The sequence below is a fragment of the Lagenorhynchus albirostris genome, chromosome 20, assembly GCF_949774975.1.
Source record: "Lagenorhynchus albirostris chromosome 20, mLagAlb1.1, whole genome shotgun sequence".
Taxonomy (NCBI): domain Eukaryota; kingdom Metazoa; phylum Chordata; class Mammalia; order Artiodactyla; family Delphinidae; genus Lagenorhynchus; species Lagenorhynchus albirostris.
Window position 1 is genome coordinate 32708054 of NC_083114.1, and position 12967 is coordinate 32721020.

General features: G+C 41.2%; 1 protein-coding gene across 6 annotated transcripts in view; it reads right to left on the reverse strand.

Annotated features, from left to right (window-relative positions):
• BCAS3 (BCAS3 microtubule associated cell migration factor) overlaps window positions 1–12420 on the reverse strand; it is a 570722-nt gene extending 558302 nt beyond the window's left edge. For 5 of the 6 annotated variants that reach the window (XM_060135888.1, XM_060135885.1, XM_060135887.1 and 2 more), the window contains exons 1-4: window positions 12288–12420; window positions 10487–10574; window positions 6042–6096; window positions 261–336 (exon numbers count right to left, since the gene is read on the reverse strand). In XM_060135888.1, the coding sequence (XP_059991871.1) occupies window positions 261–336; window positions 6042–6096; window positions 10487–10557 (202 nt within the window). In that variant the 5' untranslated portion in view covers window positions 10558–10574; window positions 12288–12420. Of the gene's footprint in view, window positions 1–260; window positions 337–6041; window positions 6097–10486; window positions 10575–12271 lie in introns of all 6 variants that reach the window. The other variant, XM_060135884.1, reaches the window with a different exon arrangement.
• Window positions 12421–12967: the final 547 nt, after the last annotated feature.

The window sequence follows — 12967 nt, forward strand, 5'->3', positions numbered from 1 at the left end:
ATCTCACTTGGACTTGAAGTTTAAGGCTAGGCACTACATGTTACAGTGACTCTAAGACTTGTACAATACAATATTAGTTCTAATCAAGTTTCTGTAGTTGAATATGTTACTTTTTAAATTAAAAATAAATTTATTTTGAAAACTTAAAAAGTCACTTAAAGAAAAAGTAATCTGACGAAAAGTAAGCGTTCTTTTTTTGGAATCAGGTAAACCTCAAACAAACATTTAATTCATATGCCCCCCAAAAGTTAAAACCATACCATTTAAATCTGCATTTTCAAATCTGACCCAGACTATTTTCTCCTTTTCTTCTGTTAGAGGTGTTCCACTGTAAGCCTGCATAGTAAACAGAAACACTTGAATGAAAATGTTTTACAGTTCAAATATTAACTGATGTTCAAAACAAAAAGTAACTTAAATAAGGCCAACACTATCCCCCTCCAACCTCACCAATCCTACATCTTGAGAACTAGCACATTTTGTAATATTTTTATTTTTAAAGAAACTTACCCAGGAGTCTGATAAGCTTGGTCAGAAAAGGGTTTTTAGCCTAAGAATTACAGAAACCTAAAATACAATAATCATAGTCTACTAGGAAGCATCACTCTAATTCAAAGGTACTCAAAAAACTAATCTCCTATACTGGTCAACAAATAAAACTGAAGAAATACACCAAACTACCACAGGTATCAATTTAGTTCCCAGGTGTTTATGATCAGGCAATTACACTCTACCTAGAATTGTCAAGAGCATTACTTTCTGCTAACCACCAGTTCCAGGTGGAGGGCATGGCCAGGGTTGGGGGGTAGAAAAAAACGTATTACTTTTCAGTCTCTTATCTGGCCTCTGGACCCAAACTATTAGCTTTCTTGCAAGCCTGCAAGGGTCACAAAGATAAGCATGAACTGCTGTGAAGTCACAGGAAAAGTATCAACGGTACCCATCAATATTCAAAGGGAGTCATCTCTCCTCAAATCAAATGTTTTTATTTAAAATTGTCTAGATTTTCTAGACTGTATACACTTGCAAGCACTTAGAACGTCAACAAAAAGCTGCAATGTTTTCAGTTATAAAGTGGTCTTCAGTTCACAGAACAATTATTTAATACAAGCTGGATCAAAAGCATTCAAAAACCACTATTCCATATATAATCTGTGTTATACACAACTTGCTTTAAATTTCCATGCAGTTTTACAGCCCTTTTCCTCTACCGCACAAGGTTAATGGCCATTGAAAATATTACTAAAAGACAGGGTTACTCTAATAGTAGGTTTACTATGCAAAAAGAAAAAAAAAGTTATCTTACACATCCTTATGATTTCAATTGTTTAAGAAAACAAGTTGTGTATAGGGCAGTTAATTCCTTTGGAGAAAAGGAAAACCTGCACTAGAACCAACTAATTCATCTACTTTATCTTCAACCATCTCATCCTCAACTTCTTCCTCTTCTCCCTTGGTCTTGCTCTCTTCATTCTTGAAAATTCTCTTTTAATATAAACTTCTTCTTTGGGAATAATTTTAGATTACTAAACAGTACAGAATTCTCATATACTCCTCAGCCAGTTTCCCCTACTGTTAACAATCTAACCTAACCAAATCTTACCCTACCATGGTACATTTGCCAAAGCTATGAGACTAACGCCAGTGCATTACCACTAATTAAAGCCCCAGACTTTATTTGGATTTCAGCAGTTTTTCCACTCATGTCCTTTCTCTGCTACAGGACCCAATCCAGGATACCACATTCATTTAGGACCACCTCTTTTTTCCTATGTCAGGCTCTCCCTTAATCTGGTAAAGCTATAACATATACAATATCTTCTTCCATTTAGCAGATTTATTACAAGGCTGCTAATCACCTGCATTACTCGACATTCTCCCAATTCCTCTGCAACATTTGCACGGTGCTCTCCTTTGATTTCTGGCCGATATGCAGCACGAAACAAGGTTAAAAGAGGCCTTTCAGTGAATTGAGATTCTTAAACTTTTTTCTTTCCCCTTCAGGGGGAAACAAAACTTTCATAATGAGGCCTGCATACTTTTGCTATGTCTTCAAGTTTTCCTCTCTCCTTAGCAGACACAGTGCTCTTTACTAAGCATTTTTTTAAAAATTCTGTGAAGTTGACTGAAGAGGGTTGCTTCTTGTGTGCCTTCCTGCAGACTGGCATCAAGAAGGCATATGACAGCATGTCATTTTGCCTCTCAGCTTTCTATGATATCCTTTGCTCATGTTTAGGTATTTTACTGTCAGTGAAGCACAGACTCACCCAGTGCCCATCCAGGTTTATTTGCTATCTTACTGGAGGGCAGTGCGCTGCCACACAAAAGTTTGTTATTTCTCCCCTCAGCACTGATTTTTAGCCCTCCTTCTCCAACCAAGATCCAACTGCTCTAGCTCTCATTTACAGTTGAAACTTTCACCCCATTACTGAGTACAGGATTTATTTCTCCTTTTATTTCTTATCTGGTTTCTAACGCATATACACGTTCATAAGCACAAAGTTATTGTTCAATTATAAAAAACACAGCAACAATCACTATAGATATGTTGTGTTTTATTTTTTCACTGGAGAGAAAGTAACTTCCATTGTGTGCTATTTGTCAAAAGTATAATTTTTAATCACAGCAAATTATTCTATAGGGGCAACATATCACAATTTGCTTGACTGCTACTGACATTTGGGCAGGCTACAATTTTTCACACTGAAAAATGTCAAAATTTCTCACTGAAATGAAAAGTTCTGAGCTTTAATTTTTTTATTTGCTGAATTTTTTTTAAATAAATTTTCAGAAATACAACTATTATATCAAATGGCACAGTTAGGGCTTCTACCAGCTGTCAATGACATCTGCGTCAATGACACAGTAGGAACTCACTCTATTTATGACAGCTGAAGAAGCTGATACCAGTCTAACAACACATTTTCTCCCTTTTAGGCATATCTGGAGACCCAGAGAATAATTTCTAAGCTCCATGAATTTGATAATTCCCAGAATAGGGCAGGAGTTGGAACATAACATCAGCAAAAATATATCATTTTCCAAATGTATCACCACAAATTGCCAATGGGGGATTACAGATTAAATGTGGAAAAAAGGAGACCATGGGTCACCAAATCTGGCCACGACCTGTGTTCATAAATAAAGTTTTATTTTAACACAGCCACACCCTTTCTTTTACATAAAAAGCAGTGCTGTGTATTTACAACAAACATTGTATGAGGGACTTCCCTGGTGGCGCCATGGTTAAGAATCCGCCTGCCAATGCAGGGGACACAGGTTCAAGCCCTGGTCCAGGAAGATTCCACATGCCACGGAACAACTAAGCCCGTGAGCCACAACTACTGAGCCTGCACTCCGGAGCCCACGAGCCACAACTACTGAGCCCGCATGCCACAACTACTGAAGCCTGCGTGCCTAGAGCCCATGCTCCACAACAAGAGAAGCCACTGCAATAAGAAGCCCGCGCACTGCAACAAAGAGTAGCCCCTGCTTGCTGCAAATAAAGCCCGCGCACAGCAACAAAGACTCCACGCAGCCAAAAATAAAAATTAAAAAGCAGGGCTTCCTTGGTGGTGCAGTGGTTGAGAGTCTGCCTGCCGGTGCAGGGGACATGGGTTCGTGACCCGGTCCAGGAAGATCTCACATGCTGCGAAGCGGCTAGGCCCGTGAGCCATGGTCGCTCAGCCTGCGCATCTGGAGCCTGTGCTCCGCAACGGTAGAGGCCACAACAGTGAGAGGCCTGCATACCAAAAAAAAAAAAAAAAAAAATTAAAAAGCAAAAAATAACATTGTATGAATTGCAAAGCTTCTCTGGCCCTTTACAGAAAGAGTCTGCCTGACGGCTACACTAGACCATGAAGCCTTAAGGACAGGCACTGAGTATTCCCCAACTTAAGACAGCACCTGACCAGTAGTGCCTGAATTTTTGCTTTCTTTCCACAGTCACTAGAATGACTTACCTAACATAAATTTCTTAAATGAATATTCTAATTCTTAGATCCGGGACTACAACTTTACTTCTGAAGTGACTTAACTCTGATCCCAGTCTTCACAGTCAACTGCATAGATTATCCCCTTTCTAATGTATAATCCTCATAAAAACTAAGTTAACCTTCTACCTTCTGGCATTTTTACCCTATCAGTTTTAGCAGCCCCCTATTTTCAATCTATTGCTCAACCCAGTATTCTTGTTTCTCTAGCAAACTCTCCAACTATTCCCTCAAAGCCTCTGACCGCAGCCTCTCTCCTCCAGCCAACAAAAACTGCTTGCTACGCAGGGTTTCCACTAGCACAAAAGGTGCCTTTGTAAAAATCTGATAAAGGGGCACTCTATAGCAGGCAAATTACCAATATTTTTAAATCCCCCTTCCTTGGAACTAGCCTCACGTCAGGGCTCAGGGCTTAAGAGAAAGGTGCAGTTTGTAGAAGACCAAGTTGGATTTCGGCCCCTGATTGTTCTCTAAGTCTGTACTGTACAGAGTACAAGATTCTCCACAGCCACATATGGATATGCCTACCATATCCAGTTGGGCAGTTTCCTTTACCATCAGATTCCCAACCTTGCCATTCATTTCAACTAACGCTACTTCCAATGTCCTTTGGAACTTGACTCCTTCACGCTTTCTTTGCTATGCATTCCCTTAGCAATTACATATTCAGTCTGTACTATCATGTGCAACACTTAGTGATATGTTGCTATTACCTCTGACTGCTTCAAGCCATTTGACTTCCCTTCTTAACCAAGTTCCTCAAGAAAAGAAAGCATTTATTTTTCCTTACATGCCCCACAGACCTTGTCATTGTGGCCTATTTTCATTAAAGTTGACCGAACATAATAAAGGAATACCAAACATGCCTTGATACTTTCCCTTATTTGATGAATACAATTTATTAATACAACTGAAATCTGGATTTTAGACTTTTCTAGGTAGGACCTTCTCATAAAGCTGGGACACTGGATCTATGAATGTTCTTTTTTTTCTTTTTTTTTTTTTTTTTTGCGGTACGCGGGCCTCTCACTGTTGTGGCCTCTCCCGTTGCGGAGCACAAGCTCCGGATGCGCAGGATCAGCGGCCATGGCTCACGGGCCTAGCCGCTCGGCGGCATGTGGGATCTTCCCAGACCGGGACACGAACCCGTGTCCCCTGCACCGGCAGGCGGACTCTCAACCGCTGTGCCACCAGGGAAGCCCTGAATGTTCTTTTTGAACAGTGCAATTACAGATACCACAGCAGTCTGAACACTGACATCATCACAGGAGAAAACACAGAAACCTTTTCCTTCAGTAGTTCCACTAAACAGTGTTTCCCAAAGATACTGTTTCACAAGAATCACCTGAGATTCTTCCTAGAGACACAAGTTATTGGATGCCACCTTAATTCCCCTGAGTCAAACTCACTGGGAGATGGGCCTGGAAATTATTATTTTTAACAAGTGTGCCAAGCGACACCTATGTTAATTTAAGTCTGAGAGACGGTTCACTAGAGGTGATCCCAGGAGGGTTCCTCTCATTCTTTATTCTCACATTTACATAGAGGGAACAGTAAAGGGCTTACTCTCTTATAAGTTAGAGTAACAAGGCAAGCTATAATTGGCATAAAACTACTGCTCAATGGGAAAGTGATATAGATTTGACCTCAGTGTAGTATTTAGTTAATATAGTATCTAGTTAACCAGATGCAAAGCATATATTGCTTATTTCACTTCCAACAGGCAACATTTAACTAGGACAAGAGAAAGATTTTGGAAAGAGAACCCAAATAGACAGTTCCAAGCCCCATCTCTCAGCTAATATCGCACCTTGATTACTCTTAGTAAAGCAAGGGCTAAGGAATAATAATTATGCCACTGTCAGCACAAAACTAAGGCACATCTAATAATAACAGCAAGTATGGTTCTACCCTACCAACGCTTGGGATGCTAAAACATCAAAAGTCTAAAGTTGGCGATACTGGTGTCAAGTTTAGGGAACAGAATATTTCAGAGCTTCCCTGGCCAACAGTAAAGCCTACTATTTCTGAAACCACACAGACACTTACCTGGGGCACAACATCCTGCAGAAAAGTCACGACACTTTCCATGTAGGACTGCTCCCTGAAAAAGGGTGAAATGGATAAAATTTATCATGACAGCTTAATATGAAACATGGAAAAGCTCTTTCTACAAGCCTTAATAAAGTTATTCATAATACTAAAAAAAAGAAGAAACAACTCTCATCGTCTGATAATTCTGCTAACCTGCTTTCTTAATTTCTTTATATATGTTATTAAATGCAAATGAGATTTTAAAATTTTTTAACTTTATCTTTTCTTTTCTGTTTTTTTTTTTTTTTTTGGCCGCACCATGGGGCTCGTGGGATCTTAGTTCCCCAGCCAGGGACTGGACTGCCAAGGAATTCCCAAACATTATCTCTTCTTAAAAGTCATGCTCCATTTTTTTTTTAGGGACTTCCCTGGTGGCACAGTGGTTAAGAATCCGCCTGCCAATGCAGGGGACACGGGTTTGAGCCCTGGTCTGGGAAGATCCCACATGCCGCGGAGCAACTAAGCCTGTGTGCCAAAACTACTGAGTCTGCGCTCTACAGCCCACGAGCCACAACTACTGAAGCCTGCACGCCTAGAGCCCATGCTCCAAAACCAGAGAAGCCACTGCAATGAGAAGCACGTGCACCGCAAGGAAGAGTATTCTCCACTCGCTGCAACTAGAGAAAAGCCCACGCACAGCAATGAAGACCCAACGCAGCCAAAAATAAATTTAAATTTTTAAAAGTAAAATAAAAATAAATAAAAAGTCATGCTCTATTTTTTTAAATTGAAGTACAGTTGATTTCCATTATTGTGTTATTTTCAGGTGTACAGCAAAATAATTCAGTTATACATTTTTTTGATTCTTTTCCATTATAGGTTATTACCAGATATTAAATATAGTTCCCTGTGCTATACAGTAAATCCATGTTGTTTATGTATTTTATATATAGCAGTGTGTATCTGTTAATACCATACTCCTAATTTATCCCTCTCTCTCTCTCTCCTCTTTGGTAACCGTAAGTTTGTTTTCCATGTCTGTGACTCTGTTTCTGTTTTGAAATATAAAAGTTCATTTGTATTATTCTTTAGATTCCACGTATAAGTGATATCATATGACATTTGTCTTTCTCTGCCTGGCTTACTTCACTCAGTATGATAATCTCTAGGTCCATCCATGTTGCTGCAAATAGCAATAATTGATTCTTTTTTATGGCCGCACGCTCTCTTATTTTGATACAGATAGAACTTTTAACTCATATTTGAAAGAGTGCTGACAGAAGACTTGGCTAAAGCAAGACCGTCCTCTTGAGTCAGAGCAGAAGAATGCCCTAGTTAGAGCAAGAAAAACTGTTGCTGATGACTCAGTATTTAGTGACCTTCTCTTTAAACTGATTAAGAACCTAGTCCCTTACCTGTATCTAGCAAAATGAATCTATATTTTGCTGCAGATGCAGGCATTAGAAGGAGTTATTAAACAGTCCTCACAGAACTTTTGGTGTGGATAAGGTATGGGAAAATATCAAAATGCATAAAGGTGAAGAACTATTAAGGACACTAAGATATTTTAAATGGGAAATATATGGAGATCAGCAAATGGAGGAAAAAAATTTTTCTTCAAAATATATACCAAATCAAATTCATTTCAGAGAAATGTGAAAAATTACATTTGAAGAAAATAATGTGAGTTACCCTAAATCCTATTTTTTAAAAAGGCAATATGCCTTAGATACCTACAAAAACTGAGTAGGCCTTAAAAAAAATTTTTGATTAGGCCTACCTCTCCAACCTCACTTTTCTCCCACTCTTGTAACTTACTCTGCTTCAGTCACATGCAACTTCAATTCTTAGACTACACCAAGCTCTTCTTTGAATCAAGACCTTTACACCAGCTTTTTTTCTGCATGGATCCCTTCGCAAATTCTTCCCTGCCTTTTAGATCTCCAGCCTAAGTGTTACCTCCTCAGAGAGGCCTTCCCTGACGGCCTTAAATCATACTCCCTAATGCTGTTCTCTAACATAGCACACCGGGCACTGGTCAGAGCCTGTAATTACTTACTGTGTCCTCCACTAGAATGCAAACTCTATTACAGAAAGGAATCCATCTCTCATATTTACCTTATATCTCCAGAATCTATAAGCCAGTACTTAGCCACAGAGTAGATGCTCAAGCATTATTGTTAAAAGAATACTGAATAAAGAACTTCAAAAAACACTAAAATTATGTATTGCGTAACAAAAAGCAATATATGTGGAATACCATATGGTGAGGCAGCATAGAATAGTGCATAAGCACACAGACTCTGAAGACAAACTGCCTGGGTTTGATCCAGGTTTCCCTTCTTGGATGTTACCAAGGAAAACTTTTCTCTCTCTGCTTTGGTTTCCTCATCTGTAAAATGAAGATTACAACAGTACCTAACTCATAGCTAATAATATGCTTAGCCAGTTGCCATGGTCCACAGTTAGCAAAGAAATATATAGCCCTGGGAAATGCAGGAGGGAAAAAAAAGCAAGTATAATGGTGAAATATCATACTATACATATATTTTTTGTTAGTCTGAGAAGGCAATTTTATGTAACATGCTAAACTGCTCAAGGGAAATAATTCAAAATGCTACAATTCCCTTATTAACACTTTGAAAGACAGAAAGCAAACTTTATCTCCTTAGCCAGGTATTCAAGGGTCTTAATTGTCCACCTCAACCTCCTTTAAATAGGTCAACTTCCCTAGATTCCATTTATGAAAATAGCTTGCCTTTCCCACCTCTGCTTACTCCATTGCCTTTGCCGAAAATGTGCCCTTGATTCTAATTGCCCAAATTGTATTCAGCCGTTAAATTACACGATAAATGTCAGCTTTTTCAAAATTTATTTATTTATTTTTGGCTTCATTGGGTCTTTGTTGCTGTGTGCAGGCTTTCTCTAGTTGCGGTGAGCGGGGGCTACTCTTCGCTGTGGTGCGTGGGCTTCTCGTTGTGGTGGCTTCTCTTGTTGCGGAGCACGGGCTCTAGGCACGCAGACTTCAATATATGTGGCTCACAGGCTCTGGAGCGCAGGCTCAGTAGCTGTGGCGAACGGGCTTAGTTGCTCCACAGCATGTGGGACCTTCCCGGACCAGGGTTCGAACCCATGTCCCCTGCGTTGGCAGGCGGATTCTTAACCACTGCGCCACCAGGGAAGTCCAAATGTTAGCTTCTTGATGAAACCTTTTCAGATCTAAAATACTCCCACTAAAATATTCCCTCCAATCAAAATTTTAAAAAAATAATAAGGACTTCCCTGGTGGCGCAGTGGTTAAGAATCCGCCTGCCAATGCAGGGGACATGGGTTTGAGCACTGGTCCAGAAAAATCCCACATGCCATGGAGCAACTAAGCCCGTGAACCACAACTACCGAGCCCACGTGCCACAACTACTGAAGCCCGCGCGCCTAGAGCCCATGCTCTGCAACAGAGAAGCCACACAATGAGAAGCCCGCACACCGCAACGAAGAGTAGCTCCCGCTCACCACAACTAGAGAAAGCCTGCACATAGCAAAGATGACCAACGCAGCCATAAATAAATAAAATTTTTTAATAAATAAATAATTAAAAAACACAAAATATTCCCTCTAAATTCCCATGCTGTTTTGCTGGCAACTTTTTTATTCATTAGAGTGCTTGCAAGTATACACAGCTTAAAACTACATTAGGGACTTCCCTGGCGGTCCAGTGGTTAAGAATCCGCCTTCCAATGCAGGAGACGCCAGTTCGATCCCTGGTCAGGGAACTGAGATCCCACATGCCGTGGGACAACTAAGCCCGTGTGCACTCTAGAGCCCACAAGCCACAACTAGAGAGAAGCCCCCACACCACAACAAAGATCCCATGTGCCGCAATTAAGACCCGACGCAGCCAAAGAAAAAAAGAAAAAAAAACTACATTAGATTATAAGCTACTGCAAAGTATAGCCATGCTTTGTCAAAAAAATGCTTAAAATATAGAAATGTACTCTTTATGACATTCACTTTGAAACTTTCTGACTGAGACCTAGAGTGATACATCACAATCCAGAAAACATATACATACATATGAATGCATATTATCTATGTGTGTGTCAGAACACAATACTAACTCCCAACTATATTTTCTACTATATTCTATTTCATTTTTTGAATAATGGTCTTGATCCACTAAACTGATTTAATGACACTAATTGTTAAACCTGAGGTTTGAAAAAGCAGTACTCAAGGACAAAATACAGTGCTTTTCAAGTACTCTATAAATGTGCTAAATACATCAAACTGACCCTCCAATTACTGCTTTTATTTGACCTTGGCAACGATGTTTATCATCGTGTAAAGCCAAAATTAAACAGATTTTACAAAAGTAAGTACTGCTTAGAAAGGAAACCTAAATGTTAGTTACTATTCTGAGTAATCTTTCCTTTACCTATCAGGCTTATCTGAAATTTGCTTACGTGACAGCCTGAGGGCGAACCACGACTCCACCAGTACAACGACTGGGTCTTCTGGGGGAATCTGTAGCCATTGCTTCATTCACAAAACCTGTTTCCAGAACAAAAAGACAGAAAATAATGGATCATTATTGTTGGGGGTCGGGAGAAAGATACATGGTTGCTCACTAGAGATCCCTTGTCACAAATACCTAAATGTTAGGTCCTAAAATGTAGGAAAATTTCCCAGCAATTCCTATTACACCTAAAAGAGGGGAGTGCAGAAGAGGAAGAAGTAGATAAAAGATTTTTCAAACTACTATGAGGTTTTCTTATTTGGACCAAGGCTCAGAACCACAAAACTAGTTAAGACCCTTGCAGGACCCTCTGACCTACTGCTTTTTTATTGTTTTTGTTTGTTTGTTTATTTTTGGCTGTGTTGGGTCTTCGTTGCTGCACTCGGGCTTTCTCTAGTTGTGGCGAGCAGGGGCTACTCTTCACTACAGTGCACAGGCCTCTCATTGCGGTGGCTTCTCTTCTCCATGTCGCAGAGCACGGGCTCTAGGTGCGTGGGCTTCAGTAGTTGTGGCACACGGGCTCAGTAGTTGTGGCTTGAGGGATCTAGAACATAGGCTCAGTAGTTGTGCAGCACGGGCTTAGTTGCTCCGCGGCATGTGGGATCTTCCCGGACCAGGGCTTGAACCTGTGTCCCCTGCATTGGCAGGTGGATTCTTAACCACTGCACCACCAAGGAAGTCCCTGATCTACTATTAACATAAACTAGGAAGGGATGGAAAGTCTAGCACAGGATCACTTTATAAAAACAAATATGCTAACTTTGTGAGCCAAAATTAAAGAATTTACTGAAATCTTATATTGAGATAATAAAAATATACATGGTATAATATTTTAAGACCAAATGGAACAGTGAGGTACTACCTTCCAACTAAGAGTGTTGGGAAAATAGGAGTAAAATGGCCTACGTATCCTGATGGATGTTAACTAGTCTTATTGTGGTGATATTTTGCAGTATATACAAATATCGAATCATTATGTTGTACACCTGAAACTCATGTAATTTATATGTCAAATATATATATATATATTTTAAAAAGACTGCAATCACAATTTAACAAGATTATCAAAATCATATTTGTAACCTAATTTGTAATCATATTTGTAACCTCTGCTGTTGTAACCTAATCACCAGAGTCTAAATAAGTAATAAAAACATATATGACATTAGAAGCCCTTCCAGTCTCATCACTGAATCCTGATCCTTGAATGTCTAATAAGCATCTGAATCACTGGGGAGGTTTTAAAAGCATGGACTGTATGTGGTTAAGGTTAAAAGAGACAGCAATATTAAAGATCTCTTACACGGCTCAGGAAAGTCCACAGCCTGGAACTAATCTTGAAAGCCCTTAAAACCATCTCTTCTAAGCAGGGAGCATTCTATCACCTTATTTGAAAACTCGCAAACTGATGAGTCCCATCTGCTACAACCAAAACACCCTGTGCCCCAACTAGCCCAGGTACCCCTTCCTCAGTGGGTATCTTCACCTCCAGCCCCTGAGCCCTCTCATTTCCATTCCACCCTTTATTTCTCGAAACACAGGCTCCCAAGAACTGTCTTTAAGGGCCCTGTCTCCTGAGGACGACCCTCGCCAGCCCCTCAGGCCCCACTCTCCTGAAAGACATCAGCACGGCGTTACCCATTTCACCTCCAATGCTGAGCCACCGCTGTCCCCGGCCGCCCTCTGGCCCCTTGCCCTTCCTCCCCTCCCCCTCCGATTTCCACAGCTCTACCTCGTCGAATTCCTACCAGCCAAGCCCTCTCCCCTCACGCTGCTCGTCCCACGTCCTCGCCAAGCCTCCTCAAAGCCGCAGCACCGTCAGCCCTCTCACCGGCCGCGCCGCCGGTAAACGCTGCTCTCCAGCTGAAGACTCACTGTTTGGAGTCTCCCCTCGTGATTGACGGTTACCACTTCCTACCACGCGTCAGCGGAACTACCTTTCTAGCCAATCCCAGAAGCAAACTGGCCGCGGCTGGGCACCGCCCTTAGAGGTCAGCTTCGCCAACCAGCAAGTAGCAAAGAGGCGGACCCGCCTCCTGAAGTGATCCAATCCGCTGGGGCTCGAGGGAAAACACAACAGTATGTGAGTTCGGGTGAAGCCGGGGTGTAAGGTTCGGTTGCGAACGCAGGCAGGTAGGGAGGAGTTACAAACATGTCTGTTTTCCTTTGGACACAGCACATTCGTGGCCTTGTCAAAAAGCATCATGCCGCAGAAGCCTGTGCACGTCACTTGGGTGTCTCAGGCTGGGAGTCGTACCTCACGGGGACCGGTCTGTTTACATCGAATTCTCGCGACAGCTGGTTCGAAGCTCAACGCACGTGGACATGGCAGCTGCCAATCACTTTTAGCTGGCCAGTCAACCATCCCGAACGCGCCTTCTGCCCCGCCCTTTTCAATGTGTTTACCTTCCGGGAGCTTAGGCTGGCT